Raw genomic sequence first — 24,361 nt, forward strand, 5'->3', positions numbered from 1 at the left:
ACCTAATACTAACATTGCTTTAATTCACATTTTCTTTGTCCATTGTTCAGAATATTGGATACAATTTGTGCTAAATTTTGATTGAAACCTGGCTGGTGTCATTATTGATACTTCCACCTGACGGCATCAAAGTAAGAAGTTATTTGATTCTTGGCTGATAAAGGTGCCAAAGTAACAGGTATGTTGGTTTTTATTAAAATATAACTGTTCATAGCCACACAATCACATAAACAGTCACCAAACATTTGTCACATATTTGATTCCACACACATCTTTGTACACACATCGGACATAACAGTGGAAGCTCAGGTGACAGTGAACACAGCAGGATTACAAAATGAAGGTATTTTTAAAGCCCCTAAACTCATCATGTGGCAGTGTCAACATTGAAGTACAGTACCATTTGTTGCTAACAGACAGCAAAAGAGAAAATACTCTTGCAACATTTAAATTAAGCTATTACGTCGCGTCTACATAGTTGTAGATGAGATTAGACAGAGTTGACATTAACTTTGTTGTTTTCGAAGGCAACCTTAGACTACTATCAAAGGAAAAGGTGCACGTTTACAATCAGTTATTTTGCCATCACTCTGTCACACAATTTTTAAAGGTAATAGTTTGACATTTTGTGAAATAGGCTTTTCGTCCACCTCGCCAAGAGTTAGACGAGAAGATTGATACCAACCCAACGACTCGGCTTGCTATCAATATTCTCATTTAAGTCTCGGCAGTAAGTGAAAAAAATATATTTTCCAAAACATTGAACTTTTTCTTTAAATTACCATTCTCATTACCAACCTAAATGAAGTCGTTATCAAAAATGTACATGTAGCTGTACATTAAATGAACCAATAAGTCTAGAATGTTTCACTGGTCATACTGTAACTAATTACGACAAAAATCAGAAGTGAGATAACACAATAAATAATGATTCAAGTGAACACAGATAAAGATATATCATCCAGCCCCACTGATTAAGACACACTCGTGCTGGTACAACACAACCTTAGCTGTGGTCTAAGTCTCACAGTATCACAGGTAACACATTCAGAGTGATATTAACTGTGATTCAAATAGTACATATCTTTATTTCATAACTTCCTAGTGTAGAAAGTACTGTGTAAAGCCCTACTAAGACTGAAATAGATTCATTTTGGACAACACAGGCTGTTGTAGAAATGCCTCAGATTTCAACGTTAATGCGGTTTGCCTCTAGAATTAGGTTTTACTAGCGAACGTTAAAAGCAGAATTGTTTCATGTGACGTAATGAGTGCATTTACACATACATTTTGAGAAATCGTGTTTTGAGATTAAGCTTGTATACACATCAAGAAATGAGAGATGCCCAGTCTACTTCAGACTAGGATCTCTTAATACTGTGGTAGTTTCTTATTCATACTTATTGCAATCTTTTGTGTTCATGTACGATGAAACAATGCACAATTGGGAAATCAAGACACTTAAAAATTACTTTAAATGACAGTTCAGAAAATCGGTCTCAATTTGAACAACAAATCTGAGCGCATCCCAGGGCTTTATGAATTTGCTTCATAAACGTACAGTAAGAAGAAGTAAGAGACTGGAGACTGGAGGGAAAAACAAAGGTGAATTCTGAATTCCCAACCCAGCGGTCTCATTTGTGAATGACGCAAGGGGAACATTGGCTTTGCCATCTGTCTGAACACATCTTTGAGACCAACGTGTTCATGTGTATGCATTCACTGCTCTAATGATGAGGTTTTATGGTTTCTGATGATTTCATAATGAACAGTAAGGCGTTGTGGACCTTCCATTTAAAGGGACGTTATATCAAGTAGTGAGGGATTCCCTGCGGCTACATGGGCTGTCGGGTAAAAACAATGTAGAAATTGTCTGCATTCATTGTTTTTGTTTTATACATTGAATGGCAGCTCAAGATCTGGACTATTGAGACTGTTACACTAATAGTGAGCGGTGTGGACACGTGTTCAGGGCTTCACAGTGCTTTGGAACATGATAGTTTGGGCCTTTGAACAATTTCTGGTATGATGTAGAATCTCATTGCTTATAATTATTAGTGCATAATGACTACATATATGGTCAAAATTTAGTTAGAATCTGTTTGTGACTTCCAGGAAATTTGTATAATTATATGAAAAATTGTTTGCCATACAAATGTGTAATTTTAGTGAAAACTACTTTTTAATGAGAAACGACAAAACGGACCTAAAAAGAAAGCTGTGTAGTTATCGCATTGTGCTTTGAGTCCGCATCGGGTTTGGTAATCTGTAATCTGTAGGACTCGTCACCTCACTCACTACATTCTATAAACTCTGAGCTGTAAGAAATAAGCAAAGTTAAAGTTACTTTTCCTAAACAAACTAGTTAAAATGGATAAGAAAGCTGAGAGAAAACATTTTGTTGGTAGATGCTGTACAACAGCTCCTTGAAGATAATCCAATGGCAGAGTGCAGTATCTGCACTTTTTTCAGGTTTATGCTCTTTTGAGGGTATAAAATAATCAGCCTGAAAAGTCATAACATTAAAGCATTATCACAACCTCTATTTCAGGTGTTAGAACAGTTTGCCTTCCAGCCTGAGAACTTTGAACCCCTTTTCCTTAACTTCACTGCAGTACTGTTTGCAAGTGCCACATTTATTACATTCCATGTCTGTATGTGCAAAGAAAAGCAATATATTGATTACATGTTAGAAGTTCTGGAGACCGTTTTTGTGATGCATCATAGGGATTTTAGTCAGAGTTGTGTTTTTTTTATCAGGGCAAATATGTCCTCTCATCTGTTTTGCATTTTGGTGACTTGCATTGCAATTGAATTGGAAGAAGTGCAGAGGATGAAACAGCTGTCAATGCTTGGTTGGTGGTGGTTGTAGAACTGCAAAGTGATTTTTACATGAACAGATCCAACTCCAAACCTTTCAAGAAAAAGCTCCACATTTTGCGAAATGTGCTTATTCACCCTCTTGTTGAGAGTTAGATGAAACGATTGACACCGATGTATGTGTTAAAAGTATGATATAAAACCCACAGCCAGCAGCCGGCTAACTTAGCTTAGCATTATGAGTGGAAACGGGGGAGACCATTTTGTCATGTCAGAATCTGTCTCTAAAGCTCTCTAATTGACACGTTATATCTTGTTTGGTTACTAACTAAATCTGTCCCATTTGGACAAACTGTCCATCTATAAAAACTCCAGTAAGCGTATTACATTCGTCAACCTCCACAACCTCTAGCATTAATGCCCAGCCAAACGTGGATCCAATCTATGCACATTCAAACAAATGGCCGCTAACGGACCAGTGGCTCAGTATTCCTGCTATGACGTGAAGCTGCTAAGAAGTGCTCTGATGAAGCCGAAGAGATAATGTCGTGAGCACAGAGCCACCAAACTCATATTTAGTGAAAACTAAAAGACATAAAGAGGAATGATTGAATAATAAAAATGTTCAATTCATTGACGGACAGAGAACTATAACTTCTACATACTTTAGAGTCTTTTGCCCTCAAATGAAAGAATGAGGTTGGCTGGGCATGTGTTCCTTCGCCCAGATGGATGGGTGTAAATTAGTGGGTGTCACCTTTGCCACCGCTCCGTCACAGATTCCTCGGTGTGAACTGGCCCAGTGATAACCATCAGAAAATGCTTTATTGTCCAATCAAAAGCATCTCCGTGTGATCGTAACAAAATTGGTGCAACGAGAAAAGTGGCTGGCTGAGAGTTCAGGGTAAAGGGGGAACATTCAGAGACCCAGGCTCTGAACCAGCGAGACGGAGCGGAAGCAAAGGGCCAGAAAGCCCGTGCCCAGCAGGTCCCCCAGGGCGGTCAGGTAGGGGATGGAGAAGTTGTCAGGGTCCAGGCTCCGTCTCCACATCATACGGATGATGAGGTCGGCAAAGTAAAGGAGGATGGCCACCTATTGGGAGAAGAAAACCGAGCTGAGAAGTCCGCGATTAGAGGAAAACAACAAGAAATGGATAGAAATGCGGCAACCTCCGCTGAAGAGTGAAGCCCCTGCAGAAGAGCCGAAACTTGCATTCTTTCTAATGGCCAGCAGGGGGCGGTTCCTTTGGTTGCAAAGATAAGTCAGGTTGTATAAAAGTCTATGATAAAATGACTCTACTTCTCTCTTGATTTATTACCTCAGTAAACATTGTAAACATGAGTTTATTGTCTCAATCTCTAGTTTCAAGTCTTCTTCAATACAGCATGATGTTCATTTAGTAACTTATTGGTCCATTTAGAGTCAAACAGACCATAAAGCAGGGTATGCTACCTTGTGATTGACAGGTCGGCACACCGGCATTTGGGATTTGGCCGTGTTTACTTTAACCCTTTCACGGTGTGTTTTCACTTCTGTTCTGGTTGCAAAATGGCAAAACCGTAGTCCACAAATGTCAGGGTGACAGTGTCCACTTTACAGTCTTCGGACAAAATCCCCAGCATTTTAAATAAAACACACTTGACCAAACCGACCCTAAACAGTGTCAACAATTGCATTCCATGAAAAAATGATCTAACAATTAACCACTTCTGTATCATCAATGGTGTTAAATAAAATCCAGTTATCTCAATATGAGCTTCCTGTGTATCCTCAAAGCAGTGAAATCATTCGAGGTCTCAGTCGGCTGGAATCGGGCAGATATAAAACGTGAGATCTATTTGAACCTGCAGGAGATTATGGAGATTGCCAGACAATTGACGTCTTAATTTTGTGCAATTACACTAACAACACGGACAAATACTGCGGGTAAATGAGAGTCGTGTAAAACTTGGCAGGGATCTAAAAATACAATATTTCTTTCTTTCTATTTCTTGTGGGGGGGGGGGGGGGGGGGGGGGGGGTCATGACAGCGTCTCACAAAATGTGAGTGTGAACCTGCGGCGGTTTACCTGAAGCAGAGCAGCACTCAGGTAGCAGGCGGTGAAGGCGACAGAGATAGGCGCCTCATCTCCCTGCAGCAGATAGATGGCGTAGAGGAAGACCAGCTGACCGGGGACAACCAGCATCAGGAGCACCCGCGCAGACTTGGAGTTCACCCCTGGCGGACACAGGGGAGTGAGTACTTCACAGGCAGCGGTACTTTATTTTAATGCCATGATCCCTCGCTGTGTACTCAGTCCTGTCCTGCTGTGTTCCGGCGTTCAAATAAGGAGCCGGCCCAGCACCTATTGTGCGAGCTCCTCAGGATATTCTACTGCGGGTTAAGTTCATTCAGAAACGACACTGACTCCAGAAAAAGGTCTCTCTGGTTATCAAAAATGATATCCAATGTTCTTTACTCCCCAGACTCCAACAGAAGAATTCTATCTTCAACGGATGATTACACCGTGATACTGAAAATAAATGTCTTCTCCAGACGAACTAATATGATATAATCAGAGATAATAACAGTAAATCTGCATTATGTTTGGTGACTTGTAGGAAGCGGAACAAGCTGAAATCACAACATCTGTCACATCATCAACTTGTAAAGTTGTGTTTTGCAAATGTGTTAGCAAACAGATTTACTCATCCAGCTGACTCAGATCAACATTAGCATTTATTGGTCTCTTTTGAGTTTGAGTTTGAGTTTTTCGAATTAAATGACACGCATGTGAATTGCGGATTAATTACAGAGCTTAACAATCATCGTGTGTAATAAAGTTATCGGCCAATATTCAGTAAAAATATGCAATTGGGAGATCAGCATTAATGACTGTAATGACCATCCCTGATGATGCTACATAGTGAACAACTAGTCTGAGCTAACGTTGGCAGCACTGCAGCTAACAGCTTCATGCATTCATGCTCCATTCAGTAAAGAGGTGATACTTTCACATCAACATAAAGTAGATATTAGAGATGAATTATGAGCTGTTTAACGTCCTCACACTAGCTCTAAACAGCTGATAACACATCATTAAAACTACTAATGCACATTTTTTTTGTATTGTTTTTGCAAATAACTATGAAATGCCTATAAGAAGGTCTTGTATACCAGCATGTATAAAAAAAACTAAACAACAATATGGCTCATCGACAATAAGCAATCGTTTATTTATTTTGATCCATTTCACCCCTGTTCATTCTGTTAATATTACAAATATTAACAGAATGAACATAATATTACAAATGTCAGCATCTAACCCTGCTATGTACACAGAAGCCAATGTGTGCATTCAGCCTGGCCGAGTTACCTGAGGAGAAGAAGGTGATGCAGGGATTGGGCCAGTGCTGCCTCATCTTGTAGGGCAGCACCCCTGGGATGCTCCAGGAGTGCAGGTAGGTTGAGATCCTGCTGGCCTGGATGGCCACCAAGTTACCACCCACTCCTACACAGGGGACAGAGAGACAAGAGGACAGAGCGACTGAGCCAATATATGAATTAAGGAGCAACCACTTTCATTTCATGTCGGACCAAGACTCTTGCAGATATTGATTTTGTATCCTCATAAATCAACTGAAGGGAAACGAGTGAAACAGCTTCAGAATCTGGAAAAAAACACTTCATCTCTTTCATCCTCGCCTGCACACATAATTAAGCCAAGTAATGACACAAGAGACCATCTTAATAAGTAAAGCTTGACCCGGAATCTTCTTATAGTCGTAAAAGAAAATGAACGGTATGCAGCCGAATGTATCCACCAGTGAAATGTGACCCTGGTTGTGCAGAAACAGTGAATCTGCATTATTTCTCTGAAACTCTGATAAATGACTTGTTTCTGACTTAGTTTGTGTCAAGGTGTCTGATCCGGTTGACAAGTCATTTGCAGATTTTTAAATGCGACGTTCTTTAAGGCAACAACAACAAAGAAAAGGCTCCCCGGGGTTAAACATGACGGATGCGTTTAGATTTGATCCTTTCATTCTGGTGCGATTCAAGCCTTTTCATTCGCTCCTCAAAAGCCACATTTCCTCTGAATACAAAAGAACATTTCAAAATCCATTTGACTATTGCTGTTGACAGGGCATCTGTGCCTAATAGTTACACTAAACACATTTTCAAGTATTTACCCCGAAAAAAAACAGCACAGATTGTTGATGAATTGGAAAGGGCTCGGGGGAACGTTTTGTAAAAAAAAAAAAGTGTGGGAAAATGGGAAATTCAAACCAGATTGTCAAATTTATTATTTAGCTGCGCAAAGAGAGAGAAAGAGAGGAAGATTGAGAAAACAGTGGAGAAATGGGAAGAGACAAAATGAGGCAGAAATCTGAGTGCTCATCGAAGGCCCCGTCAGCTGTGCCAGGACACTTGACCATTAATGGTTCATATCGACGACTCAGCGGATCCCTACATGCATCACCTCACAGCCCGACCACTTATTCTCAAGGCAGTTTCTTTCTTCTTCATCATTCTAAAACAGCATTATAGGGGTGAAAATCAAATTTAGTTTTCTCTCCTCTTTCTCCTTTCACATCGCCCGGTGACCAACACTGATGAGTTGATTCTCAGTGAAGTCGTCGTGCTCTTCACAACTTCTTCACGTTCTTCACACGCAAAATGATCCATTCAGTTATCAAAATCTGTCAGACATACGTGTACCGTATTTTCCGCACTATAAGGCGCACTTAAAAGCCTTTAATTTTCTCAAAAAACGACAGTGCGCCTTGTAATCCGGAGCGCCTTATATATGGATCAATTGGTTAATTGGTTGATCCATACTGGTTGTACACGGCGCTCTGTCAAAATGTTTCAGTACGACTGGTAAACTACAAAGCCGCACCGCGGTAAACACCGGTACTGTGCTTACTCCTAGTCCAACACCACTTGTGTGTATAAAGACCCCAAAATGGCACCTTTCAAGAGACACGCTTACGACGCTATTCTATTCTATGCGCCTTATAATCCGGTGCGCCCTATATATAAAAACAGTTCTAAAATAGGCCATTCATTGAAGGTGCGCCTTATAATCCGGTGCGCTTTATAGTGCGGAAAATACGGTATATTCATAACATGGTGGTGCATACTGTGAGGAGGTACAATTTGGTTGTTTACTGAACTACTGCTGCAATTTTTCCTTTTGTGTCAAATGTTCTGTTCACTGTATCGTACTTTAAGTGAAAGGTTTAGGGTGACTATTCTGTTTACAGCACATGTAACACACGGCTACACAAATAGATTTACTGTATACATACACGTGTGCGGATCCTTTTTCTGTGTACTGCAGTATTGCCTTTTCCCAGTAAACTTTGACCTACTGTTGAAATTGGAATCTAAAAAGCTTGGTGCCATAGACAATAGCACTCAGACTGTATCCAGGAAGCAGAACAGAACAGAGGAACATTTCCAGGGTATATTATAACCGGTACGGTTAACACGTTTTCATTTTGGTGCCGTTGGCCAATTTACTGACACAATTACAAGGTGTTGGAGCTCGACTGACATGTTTTGGGAGTGTTACTACCTTCTGCAGACGTGCAGCGGAGTTGGGAAGTTCCATCAAACAGTTGTGACAGTTGCACTTACAGTTTAGAGAATGTTAAGACTGTTTCAACAAAATGAGCCAAAGCCATTAAGAGAAACTGTGAACTGCTTGCTACGCTTTACCTGTTATTTTCCTTTGTGTAAATATTTTGTAAATAGTGATAAAAGAGTTGTATTTAGATTTTTCTTGTGTATTAAAAAAAACAAAAACGCATTCACTCATGTTTTTAGTTAAATATAATGCCAATATCAATGCAATTATGATGGCTTCTCTCCTCGTGTTCGTTACACACCTTCTATGCATTGCCGTTTAAACATCTGTGCAATGGCGGTTTCTAAACTGTCACTGCAGACAACAACCAATAAAATGGCTGAAATGATGTCTGTGGCATCATTTAGCTTTTTAAGGGCTTACCGTTGATGACGGGCGTGAAGACAGCCATGCCCTTAAAGTTGGGATCGCTCACGGTCCTGTCCAGTATAAGGCCTCCGAAACTGGGAAGCACAAACACAGAGGGGAATCAGACCCACATGCAGTCACTGCCAGCGGGTTGTTTCCAGCCTGATGTCAGAATGGAAGAAAGATGATCTTGTTTTCAGCTATCTAGTTAGCAGTTCATAGGGCTGATATATTCTCTCACTGAACATCTACTACAACCTGCTCAGATCAACCTGCATACATCATTTAAATTAGACTGTATCTAATTACACACGTAGTTATTTATTAACTCCTCTGTTCAAATGTGAAGTTCACTGTACACACAAGTTACAAATTGTGCTAAATATGATGATGTATGAATAAATAATGAACTAAAATAACTTAAAGTAAATACCTGCTAATGGACATGGCTACTATAACAGGCTGCCACCCCGAGCGGAGAACCTCCCTGATCTGAGGGCTCCGTCGGGCCACCACCACCCACAGCGGGATCAGAGCCAGGAAGACCAGACACACCAGGGGGGACAGGTACCAAATATCTGTGGGACAGGGACAGACACCCTCTTACTTACTTATATTGACAGGCAGAAAAAAATGAATAATACTAAAAAAAAACAGCTTTTACTTTCAGAGAGGCCATGAATTATGGAATTATTATTAGCACTACCATCAATGGTTGACACTTAACACACAGTAGTAGACAGCACAGTATTGGTACTGCCTCCATAATTGTCAAAATGTTGCTTCTCATTGGACATAATATCGATAATAATTTTCATTAATTTAACGGGACAAAATGTAAAAATCCCGATGTGAGTGAACACACCGGAGTGGCACAGACAAGTGTGACACAGAGTCACACATCAGATCTCCCATCATGCCTCAGTGTCCCTGTATCTCCTCACCCTTATATTCGTAGAGTGTGCTGCTGACCCCGGCCAGCAGGGACAGGGTGATCAAATCGCCCAGGCTGGCAGCGATAGGCGTGGCCACGTTGTCGGGGTTGATGCCCACCTTCCTGGAGCCGATGATCACTCCGATCATCACCAGGCCTACGGTGGGGAGAGGGGGGGGGGTGGACCAGGGACGAGGTCGAAAGTGAAGACAGACAGAAAGAGGAGAGACAGAGGGGTGGAAGGACAGAAACAGAAAACCAGATGATGGATTAAAAAAAGAAGAAAATAAACTGTCATCGCGTTCAACCGAGGCGGCACTAAATACCTCAGTGAGTTCTGAGCGAGAGCTTATTATCAGGGTTACAAGACGAGAAAAAAGCTTTCGGCCTAAACATTGATACAGACATCTTTCAGAGAATCAAGCAGCCTCACGCTATGACTGCTTTCTGGAGAAGAGAAACCTTTAGACTAGCTGTAAAATAAGAACAAGCACTGGTTCATAGAGAAATATTAAAAATGACAGAGTGAGGAGAGGAACACAGGAAAGAGGTGACTGAGACATGACTCAAGCTTCCGCTAAACACCATAACATTCAATGTGAGGATGAATGATGGATTATGCAGTGATTACAGGAGGGGAGGTCGTGATACAGGGATAGATGCACATGCTGCTCTGTGAATGTGCTGAACTGGACTCACTGATGGTGTTTAACATTGGGAGTAAAAACAGAAGCTACATGTTACTTTTACGTACTATGGAACGAATGGTTCCACATTTTAGAGAAATACTTTTATTCGCTCTGTGGCTGAGAAAAACTGACCAAATTCTGACTTTTAAACAGAAAAGGTCCAAAGTGACATTTCTTACTCACTTGACTTCTCTTTGCATTTATGACTATTAGCAACAGTTTGACAGTATTATTTGATGACGATCATTTTATTTCAAATCACAACGATGATCTAATATCTAATATTTTGATGTTCTAATAAACCTTCTGTGTGATGTTTTCATTACGCGCCGTGCAGAATTTTGAGACCAAATTCAGGAGAGTTAAAAGTGTTGCCAATTGAAACTTAGAAGTGAAAATTGAGCCAAAACAATTGGAAAATACTGTAATGGATTTATACAATTTGTGTAGCAAAACAGTAAAAGCCTTCCTTGTCGCTTACCTAAGGAAAGAGCAGCGACGAAGGCTGTGGTGATGCTGCTGGCACAGAGGACAGCTGCCTGGTCCAGTTCTATCCCCCCTCTGGAAAACGAGCCCAAACACACGGCTGCCACGGCCGCGAGGAAACCCACCACAGTCGCCTGGACCTGCAGAAAACCACGACAACAAACGTGACATTTACGGAGGGCTGCAACCAACAGTTATCTTCATCACTGGTTGATCTGCCGATTGTCTCCTTGATTAAACATTTCATCGTTTCGTCTGCACAACATCAGAGGTTAGACCACAGGGAACCACACGGACCTAAACAAAGCATCTTTGCCTAAACTGGTCAACATGTGAGTATCCAGGAAGTATGTTACCTGTATCAGTGCCAGATTGCTGCACACCATGGTCCATTGTTTATCGGGGTCGTCCATTTGTCCTGTGTTGGCCTACAAACAAAGACAGATAGCACCACTTCAATGAGAAAGTGGGGAAAAGGACATTTAAATCGTAGAAAGCTACCTGATGGTTTGACCGCTGAACTGACTTCTAGCGATGTCACCGCATTCCCAGATACGATGACATCGCAATAAGTTGGTCTATAAAATGTTAGAACTTATAGGAAAGACCTTCCAAAAACGGTGAAAATGAATTTGTAAACAACTGCAAAAGTACCTACTGAACTACTGAAGCAGGATCTCAATATCATTCTGAATAATTCAACACGTTGCATTATCATGCCTACTTGTAAGGAGCATTGGAAGCATTGTAGAGTTAAAGCAGGCTACTCCAACACAAAGCTAAATAACTGGTAGAGCTGGGAAACAAACATACCACATTAGCATCATGTGATACCAAATTAACAGATACATTTCTGTAAGTATGACTTGGTCCTGAATCAGTTGTGCATGATTAATTGTATGTAGGCTGGTAACATTAAATCGTAGGGAGTGGTAACAGTGAGGACCGTAAAAGTATTTAACACCCAGCCCGTCTTACCGCGGTGGAGAGGCGAGCAGCCAGCGTCATCTCCAGGTTTCCTTTGAGTCCAACCAGCGCAGGCACCAGGATGAACACCTCTGTTATCACCTTAAACACCTTCCAGTGCTGGAACACACACACACACACACACACACACACACACACACACACACACACACACACACACACACACACACACACACACACACACACACACACACACACACACACACACACACACACACATTCAATTATTAGCATTGCACACAAATATAAATTCATACTAAATTACAACTCTTTCAGCTCGAAAACTAGAATCACCACCGCACGGTTGCATCACGTTGCAGTTTACATCCACGTCTGTCCAAGCTGTCATCACTGTTATCTGAGTAAACATTTGTGAGAAACTGTCATAATAAGCGTATGAATTCTTGAGAAATGGCCTAAAATTGTGTTTTGTGAGGTCACAGTGACCTCGGACCACCAAAATCAGTATCGAATCAGTTCATCCCTGAGTTCAAGAGGACGTTTGTGCCAAATTTGAAGTAAATCACTCAAGTTATTCTTTAGCTATCGCGTTCCCGAGGATGGGATGGATATGAGGTCCCAGTGACCTCAATCTCATCCCCATCAGCTATCGGTCTCACAACGATAAGCCTCTGGGGGCAAGGGGTCGTAGTTCTGGGGTTCCTAGGTATAGCCAGCTGATATCTGGGCTAAGACTTCCTTTTCAGTGCGTTGCTCGTTATTTACAGGCTATTAGCAACTTGAGATGCCAGAGTGGAGTTGTGGTTGAGAGACTAGACTGTTTCACAAGTAGCCAGTTTACAATTGATTTTTAAAATCAATAAAAAGCTAAGTCATCATCAGACGATAGCCGGTGGGATCCGCGATTGCGTTTTGGCCTCTTTTGCTCTCAACACAAACTGTTTACTTGCATTCAACCAAAGCCTGCTCAAACGTGATTGGTCAATACTACTCGGACTACAAACGGAAACCAGAATACTTCCGATGCCAAAATATTGTCCCGTTGTATATGAATGCAGAATCTGTTTATAGAGATTACAGATTAGGTGGGCGTTTGTGGCAAATTTGAAGAAATTCCAGATGAAATGTACGTACGGACCAGGCGGTAACCTCCTGTTCTACCATGTGAAGCTGATGTGAAAGTGTCTTAAAACTTGCATTCTCTTGTTGTATAGAAGTCTATGAGAAAATGACTCTACTTCTCTCTTGATTTATTACCTCAGTAAACATTGTAAACATGAGTTTATGGTCTCAGTCTCTAGTTTCAAGTCTTCTTCAATACATCATGATGTTCATTTAGTAAGTTATGGTCCATTTAGAGTCAAACAGACCATAAAGCAGGGTATGCTTTAGGGCGGGGCTTACTGTGATTGACAGGTCGCTGCCAGAAACATATACGGTGTCTCTACGTCACTCCTCCGCATTCCAAATATGGTCACATCTGTTCATTGGTTGCAAAAAAAACATGGTGACGGCCACGCTATCTCCGACATGGAGGCATAAACAGCATCTCCACCTCCACAGATGGACCCTCTGAACCTTGTCCCTTACTGATGCAGTAAGGGACATCACATATTCTAGACTAACCCAGTAGGCTACTCTTCCTGTTTCCACATCTCTGAGTATCGCCTGATGCTGTACTGCAGAGGTTCAGTGGGTTTAGAAGAAGAACAGTTCACAAAGTCTGCCTCCTATTTTCTCACTACAACTCCAGTTGGCAGGTCCAAGATGGTTTAGATCCCTAAATAGATGCACATTTAAAAGAACAGCAGAGCTGCCAAGAGCAGAGTGATGTGGAGCAGAGGCAGGGAGGAAGGGGGCTAGGGAATTAAAGATGAGAGGAGGAACTGACAGAGTAGGCCGGAAATAGAGGAAGGAAGGAGGGAAAGAGAAGGAAAGAGTGTCAGATAAGAAGTTTTGTTATAAAAAAAAAGCATTTCTCGAAGGGTAAAATGTCCTGGAAGCACAAATATGATCAGTGATTTAGTTAAACTGAATCGAAATGGGTGTAATGAAGGAAGGAACTATTTAGCTGAAAACACAGCGGCCTGCAGCTAAAAGTTGAAAGCAAATATATTTTTGGAGAAGCGAAACTCGACGTCAAGCATCACTGTGACCTCACAAAACAGAGAATTCATATGCTAATTATGACAATTTTACACAGTTGTCTCATAGGAAATATGTTTGGCAGAAGCATGCATCCATGAGCCGATAACTGAATTTTTAATAATATTTCCCAAGAGCCTGAGATCACCGTGGGTTTAAGATCAGCAGCATTACAGCTTTTCCATGCTCAAGTCTGGTGGCTGCGGCTAGCTTAGTGCTTTAAGACGATGTGTCACCATCAGTGCAGAGCGAATACATTTTAAGGGGAGCTGTAGTGTTTAGTATGCGGACAAATGTATCGTTATTTTAGCTTTGTTGCGGTTAACACGGGGGGGGGGGTGGCGTTAGGCTACACAGCTGCCACAGAGCGCAGCTGTGATAAAGGGCAAGGGTACAGCTCTATCAATATGGTAGCCAAGACACGAATGCCATGTTCAAGAAATAAGTGAAAAAATATGAATTTAGTGAACGTTGTTTGTATTCTTTTAATATTTTGACTTAAGCTCCTCCTCAACCGGGTATCTATTGTGCCCTTGTGCTTTAGCTCCACCCACCAACATTCAACACGACCAATGAGATCGTTCCTGCCTCCTGCATTGTTAATATAGCAGCAACTAGGGAGGGGAGGACGTGATGAGGTTTAAGGGGGTTAAACAAGGCCATGAGAAAGAACATGAGGGATGATAAAGAGCATAGTGAACGTCGAAGTTTGCTTTTGTGTGTGTGTGTATCTATTTATACACATTGTTCTCAGGTTCTGGACTGATCGGTCTAGCTGACGGCTGTCGTGTGGGGTGGCTATCTTGGGACGTGGCCCACTTCTGCTGTAATTCTACTGCTGCTGTTTGAGTGTGATGGGCAAAAAGCCAAGCGAAATATTAACACCACGCTACTCTAGATTACTCAGGGGAAATCGTGTTGCCGTTATTGTTAATATAGTTATGTATTATTCCGACATTATTGTGCATAAGTGCATGTGCACTTAGTTAGGTTACAAACAAGCTATATTTTAGGCTAACACAAATGTAAGAAATGTTGTAAACGGTGTGGCTTTCTTTGACACAGATAAATGCAGATATTCTTCGATGTGATTGCAAGATATCAAAGTGTCTATTTCTCCCTCTGGCCTCTGTTCTTTCATCCTCCAACCACTTATTAAATGGACCGTCCACTTTCATCCCAAGGCTCTCCTCTCCCCACATCTAAACCTCTCTGGTACACACTACTAGGCAGCAGGTAAAGTCGATCTCCGCCTTTCACTCTACTGTCTATCCATTCTTGCAACATCATTCAACTATCTACAACTGTCCGTATACAGTATGTGCACAGCCACCCATCTCTCCACATTATCTATTCATCCATAACACTACGATAACCTGTTTGTCAGCCCATCAAGCCATTCACCCATCCAACCACAGGGCTCGTAGGGTCCAAATTCGTAGGTCTACTGTACTTGTGTTTCAGCTCAGTGACCTCGGAATTATGTCCGTATTGGATGTTGAGTGCCTGACGATTTACTTCCAATGCAACTTTCAGACCCAATGCCGAGTGCAGTGCTACCAATATGTAGCGAGGCAGAATGTAGGGGTGTGTAGGCGTCTAGCTAGTTTGACTTTCACGCAGGAGATGGGAATCAGGGCTCGTTACAGACCTGCAAGTAACATTTGACTTTTTAACCAACCGAGCCCGCCCAAACCTTAAGCAAGCGTGTTAGTGTCTTAGGCCTCACAATGCCTCAGCCATGGCTAATTTGGCATAACCATGATCTTTCCCTTACCTAACATCATTTTGCCAGTATTTGCCATGTTGTATATTGTACAAAACTTTCACATTGGACCTAAATAAAAAAAGAAAGTCACAAGATATAAAATGGGTTTGCAAAATAGTCCAAGATCTACGTTTTTGTCTGGCAAATTGAGGGGATTGACGTTTGTGACGGAATTTAAGATTCAACAACTATGGCTAGTTTTGTTTCGTAAAAAAGAAAGTATTTTGTAAAAAAGTATTTGTTTGTATTTGATAAAGTACTCTGTAGAAATCTCAGATGGTGCCCATCCCTATTCATCCATCTATTAATCTCTCAAAAACAATTCCACAAATGTTTTTTCTTAGATTTTCATACTTGTATAAGGTCCATAACAATACCGGCGGAGACCAGTCCGAGCCCTGACACCAGGTACGGCACTATAACCTGGGCAGCAATCAGCCAGGAGCTCTCTGGTATGAATCCATGTTCTGACCGAGTCAACTTCCACGTCACGCCACGGAGCTTCTTGCCCTGGTAGCGTAGCTCCAGCTCCAGACGAGTCACCACCATGTTGAAGTTGGGGTTACTTGAGCACTTAGTTCAACGTGTAGTTATCCCATGGTATGTCTAAATGCCATCCAAGTGGAAGGGAAAAAACTGCTTCTGATGTGTCCAAAGAAAAAACTTGGTTTGAGTTTCACCTTTCCAAACAAAGTGAGCAGGGTGAGTATTGAAGAAGAAAGCAATCAATGTGGTCGTCCTTGGTTTAAAGAGGGCTATAAACTGAATAAATAAAACAAATTGAGACACATGATTTGTGACTGCACGTTTGAGCCACTATTGAAGAATTAAAAAGAAATGACAAGCTTTTCTTCAATTTTCCTTGACAATGAACAAGTAAAACATGAACATATGAGTCCTCTTTACCTCTGAGGACAATTGGATACTAGGTAAGCAGCTACTGCCATGTCCTCAGATGTTCCGAAGTAAAACAAATGCAAGATTGTCACTTAATTTCCCATTTGTTTGATTGCTTATCTTTTTCCCCAGACACAGTCAACCTTAAAGGCTTTAATTCTAATGTGGGGGCAATGGAGCGTGACATCTTTGGCCCAGTGGTGAGTCAGCAGTGATGAGGTATCCATTTGTCAGCACCACCGCGGAACACAATCATCAACACCATTTCCTACTCATCGACATCCGATGTTGGTCGACAAGCGCAGAAGCATCCACATCTGTAGTCAAAGTCTGTCTTTAACCAAACAGCCTTTTTAGGTAAAAGGTTAGTAAGATGGCTTCGACATTCGCACAGGTTGACACAGAGGAATGAACCCGACAGTGGAGAGTTCAGTTTTTAGAAAGTCCAGGATCTCGGATCTACTCCAGAATCCATTTGATGTAGTTCAAAGCCTTTATGAGTTTAGTGTTTGTTGGATCTAGTCCTCAATCTGTTTGATCCAGCCTGAAATCCGCTTGACCTCCAGCTTGAATGCTGTATCTCGAAAATGACGCTCGCGGTGACAGCTGAATGATTGACGGTGGCAAGAAGACGAGGAAGAACAGTCCAAAAGGACCGGAGAGTTGGAAGCAGCGGGATTCCTTTGTGTCTCTATCAATCCAGCTCCTCTGTTGTGGCGGGCTCACAATGAGGGTGAGGAGGAAAACAAAGAAAAGAGCTCTGTGATGTCAATAAGAGATTCCAGGAGGTCCACTGAAGAGATGCAGCAGGCGGCTTCTTCTTCTGGCTGGAGTGCTGCTCTCCTCCGGTCGGTGTCAGGGCAGTCCTGCTCCCTCCGCTATGCTCTGCTGACGTAGCAGAGGAAGAGGCAGGGCTGTCTGCACTGCCCGACATGCAAACTCATGAGGGGAAACAACCGGCTTACACCCCCCCCCCCCCCACCTCTATTTCTTGCTGCGTGTCTGCCTCTCATCCTACCTCGCTCTCCCTCCATGTGACATCCCTCTCCCCACGTCGGCCGGCCTCGCTGCGTTTCACCCTCTCTCTCTCTCTCTCTCTCTGTCTCTCTCTCTCCACATCGTGACTCATTCTTTCTCTCCGTCTGCTCCATCCATCTCCAGCTCGCCTCCACCCGGTATATTTGCATTGTGATTCTGTCATAAAGGCCATGGTACTGGAGCTTTCTTTTACTTTAAAACAACATGTTAGACCAAACAAATACGTTCTTCTCTGTGTGACTAAGACATTGCTCCCCTGGACTATAATATTGTTTGTCAAATCAATACCTAAAGAAGATTATCTTACACTATTTAACCCAGTCAATTTATATAACTCTCAGAGTATCTCATTAGCTTCAACTATGGATGCTTCATATGTTTTCCTTCTCAGAATAACCAAGGTAGTCCTGCAATGTGGCATTGCACTTTCACAAAGTCTGGAGACTCACAGGAGACAAAACATTGGAGCCTACATTTCCCACAATGCAACTACCGTATTTTCCGCACTATAAGGCGCACTTAAAAGCCTTTAATTTTCTCAAAAAACGACAGTGCGCCTTGTAATCCGGAGCGCCTTATATATGGATCAATTGGTTAATTGGTTGATCCATACTGGTTGTACACGGCGCTCTGTCAAAATGTTTCAGTACGACTGGTAAACTACAAAGCCGCACCGCGGTAAACACCGGTACTGTGCTTACTCCTAGTCCAACACCACTTGTGTGTATAAAGACCCCAAAATGGCACCTTTCAAGAGACACGCTTACGACGCTATTCTATTCTATGCGCCTTATAATCCGGTGCGCCCTATATATAAAAACAGTTCTAAAATAGGCCATTCATTGAAGGTGCGCCTTATAATCCGGTGCGCTTTATAGTGCGGAAAATACGGTAAATAGCAAAGCGAGCTACCAAATGGACCGACCAGGGACCACTAAGACCGGTGTCGGCCCGCAGAGCGTAACAGTTTGGCAAAAAAATTATTCATCACATCATTCACATCATATAACGGCCCGGGCTTCTGGGAGGCGGGCCAAGTATTGGCACGTGTAGCTTTAAAACTACCACTATTCCAGTAACCCTATTCTATAGAAGGAGTGCATTATTTAGCTGCAGCGATGGTCAACATCTTAGTAGTTGAGGAACGAGCGATTTAAAGCCCCAACATCCATTTTAAGTCATGTTATGGAGGCGTTGTTGCATAATTGTGTAATGCAGCCCAAGCTTAGTAAAGCTGAGTGAGCCATGTCTCAGAAAGCAATGGCAAAATACAGAGGGTAAGAATTAAAAAAGCCCAGTAGCAGACATAGGATGTTCTGTGGGATATAAGTTAAAGCTATGACAACAGGAAGTGATTATTTAGACAAGATCCAAAACCATTACAGGCTACAGTAAGAATCCTAACTGCTGATAGTGAAGCGCTCTTTTCTTTATCTCCTTTTCCCACTCAGACAGGCGTCTCTCTTTGTCCTTCTATGTCCCCTGCGCTTCGGGACACAGGAGCCAGCTAAAACTCGTGACCAATTGTCCTCCCGTTGTATGCGGGAGGGAAACGGATACCGGGGAGGAAACACTGATAATCACTAGATGAAGCAAAGGGAATGAGCCGTGTGAGGATAAGATGTGTGTCTATCAGTGGAGGACAGAAAGAATAACTCAAGTAACTCATAACTTGGACAAATAAAAACCAAAGTGATGGCAGCTCATCATAAAGCAGATGAGCTTAATTTCCTCTCCATCTACTTGAAGTGGGAATGTGTCTCCTCTGCTGCTGACCTCTGCTGCTTGTGACAAACTTGCGCCTGCATTTTCGCTAATATGTGACCAATTTTACAAACAAACAAATAAAGCAGTAAACCAAGCATCCCAATGGGGAGGAAAGGTGACTTTCAACATGGTTGTTGGTGCCAGACGGGCTGGTTTGAGTATTTCAGAAAGTGCTGATCTACTGGGATTTTTCCCGCACAACCATACAGAGAAAACAAGAAAATATCCAGAGAGTGGCAGTTCTCTTCTTGATAGCAACGACGAGTGGAGAATGGCCACACTGGTTTTGAGCTGAAAGGCAACATTAACTCAAATAACCACTCGTAACAATAGAGGCATGAAGAAGAGCATCAATGAAAGCGTTGCGCCTTGAAGCAGATGGGCTACAGCAGCAGAAGACCACAACGGGTGCAACACAACTTGAAACTGAGGCTGCAAACGGCACAGGTTTTTCAAAATTGGACAATAGACAATTGGAAAAACGTTGCCTGCTCTTTGCAGATGATGCAAAGATTACAACAGCAGAAATTTACCAAAAAATGGGCACATAATATCAATGAACTTGCAACTTATCAATGGCAGTAAAATACAACACACTAGACGCCTCACTGGTGGTGGTTGGAAATTAATTCTAACATCAACTTTACAACAAGATATAAAAAATGTACTAAATATCCACACATCAAGCCGTCACCATTAGGTACTAATGTGCACACTGCCAGTTCACCGAATCAAAACCAGCCTCATGGCCGTGCACTCACTTGTACGTCGTCCAGCACCATGCCGGCCATCACCATGCCCATCCCGGCCAGCAGGTAGGGGAACACCACCTGAAGACAGATAGCAATGGACGACTCCTCCTCCACTTTGGCGACGGACACTTTCGGCTTCTCCTCTGCCGGCTTTTTAAGAGGGGGCGCCGGGGGTAAGAAGAGGTCATCTTGGCCATCTACGCCGCCTCCTAGGGGGGCATTCGGACCCCCACCCGGGCTCTTCCCCTTGGAGCGGGACTTTTTGTTCTTTTTTCTCTGGCGGCTCTGTTGTTGTGATGGTTTATCCTCACCGGGCATGATGGCGGTGGTGGTTGTGACGAGTGGGGTGGTGTTGGCTTAATCTGTGAATACAGAATAAAATGGGTCAGGTGTTGTAGGGAGCCCGCAAACCAACAAACAGCAAAAATGCTATATTTATATCCATAAATAGTATTGTCAGATTGTTCGAATGGTGTGTGGAAAGAAATACAACGTTTTACAGTTTTCCTTTAACCTCCAATGAGCTGGTATAACCTAGAATATTTGATTATTTCCTTTACCTGAAATAAGTTTAAACCTAATTGTGGTACTCTGTTTAGGAAGCTAGCATTAGCCTTCTATTGAAACCCTTTAGCTGTTGATACAGTGAAGCTGCAGCAGTCCACTGCACTGTTGTTTTATGATGAACGTTAGCTTCAGCTAAGTAGCTAAAAGGGTTGGTGCTCAGCTAGCTCTCTTTCCTTTCAATGTATTTTATCAACTGACTGGAGGTTGAAGGAAGAGTGAAAACAATATATATTATTACCATTTAGATTCCATGTTAATTATTTACCTGCATTATTTAATGTTTTAGCCAATTCAGTTTTATCTTCAACTCGTCTGATTTTTCTGCCTGTTGTCGGTTACAGGGCTCCATATGTGAATTTGTATAATACAGTGTATTTGTTCATATCGATCTTTATTTATTTTTTCAAATAATGAGATCATTTATCGTCCTGATTAATCATGTATTAGCCTGGTGACTGTCCAGCAGATCTATGTATCCTTTTCTATATTTCAATTAGAAATATCCAGGGGTATCTGGTTCTCAATATTCGTCGTCAGTTTCCCCACTAGTAGATCTAATAATCCCCTTGTCTACATTACTGCTTCATTGAATTATATTATTTAAAAATGTCTTTGACTCGGTTTTCACAATCCTGTGAAACTCTTAATACACACTGCCCGCTGAGTTCTATTAAGATAACAAAGCTGTCCTTAGATACAAAACAAACAGATGCTCAGCTCTCAGAAACAGTGTTCAAATGCCTCACTCTTACAATCAGTAACACGTAATAGTTCTGGATATATTAGGAACATTGGGCAACCTTTTATGTGGCTGTTTGAATTCCAACATCTCATGTCTACTTTCTTGTGTGGGCTAAACACAAGCTCTGTGGTTCAGGGCAGAATATATGGAAACACTGGATCACCAGTTTGTTTAACGTACAATGTGTATTATTGACATAACTGGACATAACACAGTGTTGATACATGAATATCCCAAGCGCTCATTTACACCATTTCAAATACTTAAATGCATGTTTTAGCTGTGAAGTCTAACAAGGACGAAACGACCGCTTCGGTTCTATGGAACGACCTCATTTGATATCTTTTTATTTCGCATGCTAAAGACGAGGAACCCCAACGGGTAACGTTCACTGAAAGCATCTGTCTGGCGTTACGTGATGGGTGTGTTGATGAATCACTCAGTCCATCTGAAACCACAGAGACCGGAATAACGGCTTAAAACGACACAAATAGGCTACAAACGTTTATACACAATGTCGACGACAGACTCCCGGAAATCCGGTGAAACGTCCAAATGTGTCCGCAGGTTCATTAGATCCGCGTCAGAACGATCAAATGTCCGACAACATTCTCCTCTTGACTCCCATGCCTCCACTGCATGCTGCCATGTCGACATACCATAATGCCACAGCCCCGGTAACCGAGGTTATACAGCTGGACGCTTTCCGATTGGATAAGCACAAGGTGTAGCCCCGCCCCCCCCCCCCCCCCCCCCCCCCTGGAGAAAGTGAGCAGCTGCAGACATTTGAAAATACTGTAAATAAATCCCAAATGTTACATGAAGTGTTGTTTTTAACAGCATTGTTATTATTATTATTACTATTATTTAAATGTATTTATTAAGTATTTTTATTTATTTTTGTCATTACTTATTAAAACATAGATGGAGTTGTTTTAATCTGCCATGTCAGGAGTTAATAATTAATGAGACAAGGGGTCCAAACCTCAACCTTTCAAAGGCCCCCAAACCGGTCATAGGAATAACAGCAGGATATGTATTGTAGATTGTGTGAAATTTTAAAATAAGAAAGAAACATAATCAGAACATGTGAAAAACAATCGTTATGATAACAGTCCTCAGACCCCATCAGGGAAACCCTTGCGGGTCGATGGCTGTCCCGCTCCAAAGTCCAGGGCATGTATGGCTAAAGCTTCCCTTCCCTGCGCACCCACGGCGGCTGCCATTCAAAAGAAAATCGGTGGCAGTCATTACCGACGGTGAAGACACATGCTCCGTCAACACTTTCGGGGTTAGAAAGTAATTGTTGGGCTTCCAGCATCTGAATAAAGCCTGTAACACGCACAGCGGAGATAGGTTCCCGTGTCTGTATGGTCCTTACCTTTGTCTCCTTGTGAGGGTGAGCGCGTGTGCGCGGCCGAGGTGAACCCGCGAGCTCCCAAGAATAACTGCGCATATGCTCGCTATGCTGTGTATGTCTATATTAAGGCTATTTGCATGTTTCCGTTTGCTCGGGCATTTTTGAACATACGTCTGTGCGTTAAGATCAGTGTGTGTGTGTGTGTGTGTGTGTGTGTGTGTGTGTGTGTGTGTGTGTGTGTGTGTGTGTGTGTGTGCACTGTTAGAGCGCATGCAACATGGGGCGCCGTTTTAGGGCACCCTCTTGAATTTCATGGCATTAGCAGATAAGTGATACCCCCCACCCCACCCCCCTCCTGCCTCTTTCTATCTCTGGAAGACCGGTGACAGCAGCAGGCAGAGACAACACCTTCACTTCTTTCATTCATGGAGAGAATATATTTCACTATACAATGTTTACTATCAACACATGTTGGTCTTTAAAACTAGTTACACTAATCTCATGTTCAGTATGCTCTCGTTATAAGGAGGAGATAACTAAAGTTAATGGTTCAAGTCAATTTTCATCCCAAATGACTTCTTTGGACACTTTCTGTTATCTATCATCCACTAACGTGCACGTGCAACATGCAACATCACTATTTTCTTGTAAGGCGACGCCCCTCTGTGCACACGCTGTGACATTTAACGGTTATGTCGCAGACATGTTAATACTGCAGCGGTCTGTGTCTAAATACAGTCCTCACTATGCTATTCACGCGGGTGACATAGTGAGAACGTCTCCGTTTGCTTCTACACTGAAAACATATCACACGTGCAGCAGCGCTATCTGCTGGCTGTAACTCATAACTGTACCTGTAATGTGTAGTGTTGTATCAGCTGTTGCACTTTAGTGATATACTATGCCTCACTATCAGTGCACAATGAGATTTAAATATCATTTTCTATACCTTGGTGTATTATTGAGGGTGCATTGTCTGCTTTTAAAGTACCAGTGTGTAGGATTTAGGGGGACATATGGTGGTAAAATAATATGATATTCCTAACTATGTTTTCATTAGGGTATAATTACCTGCAACTAAGAATCTTTGTGTTTTCGTTAGCTTAGCTTAACAAGTCAAAGCTAATTGGTCGTGCCGTTGCAACATCAGCGCACAGCCGCAGAGCTACGCCTCCGCCATTTTGGACGGAAGGCGACCGCGGTGTCATGAAAGGACGACAGTAAAACATCAGTCTTTAAAATGTCGTCCAAAAGTAAAACTAAACTATGTTTCACTCTATTGTCATAACTTGTATCCATCTCCAGAACAATAAATTATTATCAATGTGCATAACTATACTTTAACTATTTACTTATTTTTTTCCCAGAGGAACATAAAGTGAGCACTGGACACAAATGAAAGCTATAAAAATAAAAATAAAAGATTTTAAGAACAATCTCAAATTTCTTTCAAGTCTAGGACC

The 24,361-nt window shown here is 42.1% G+C and overlaps 1 protein-coding gene across 5 annotated transcripts; it reads right to left on the bottom strand.

The window, feature by feature from the left end:
* Nucleotides 1–172: 172 nt before the first annotated feature.
* Nucleotides 173–23,115, bottom strand: LOC142954356 (solute carrier family 41 member 3-like). Of its 5 annotated transcripts, none has more exons than XM_076095310.1 (11): nt 22,920–23,115; nt 20,239–20,591; nt 11,893–12,000; nt 11,271–11,342; nt 10,910–11,054; nt 9,750–9,896; nt 9,239–9,383; nt 8,821–8,900; nt 6,178–6,312; nt 4,891–5,039; nt 173–3,913 (listed from the first exon to the last, which is right to left on the bottom strand). In XM_076095310.1, the coding sequence occupies exons 2-11, from the start codon at nt 20,545–20,547 to the stop codon at nt 3,740–3,742; spliced, it is 1,464 nt and encodes a 487-aa protein (XP_075951425.1). In that variant the 5' UTR covers nt 20,548–20,591; nt 22,920–23,115; the 3' UTR covers nt 173–3,739. The 5 variants fall into 5 exon arrangements, with proteins under 5 accessions (XP_075951425.1, XP_075951427.1, XP_075951426.1 ...); XM_076095312.1 differs by lacking the exon at nt 22,920–23,115 and adding an exon at nt 22,050–22,261; XM_076095311.1 differs by lacking the exon at nt 22,920–23,115 and adding an exon at nt 22,042–22,261.
* Between the last annotated feature and the right edge of the window lie 1,246 nt (nt 23,116–24,361).

This window comes from Anarhichas minor, unplaced genomic scaffold, assembly GCF_050575085.1.
Source record: "Anarhichas minor isolate MPS153535 unplaced genomic scaffold, ASM5057508v1 ptg000020l, whole genome shotgun sequence".
Lineage (NCBI taxonomy): Eukaryota > Metazoa > Chordata > Actinopteri > Perciformes > Anarhichadidae > Anarhichas > Anarhichas minor.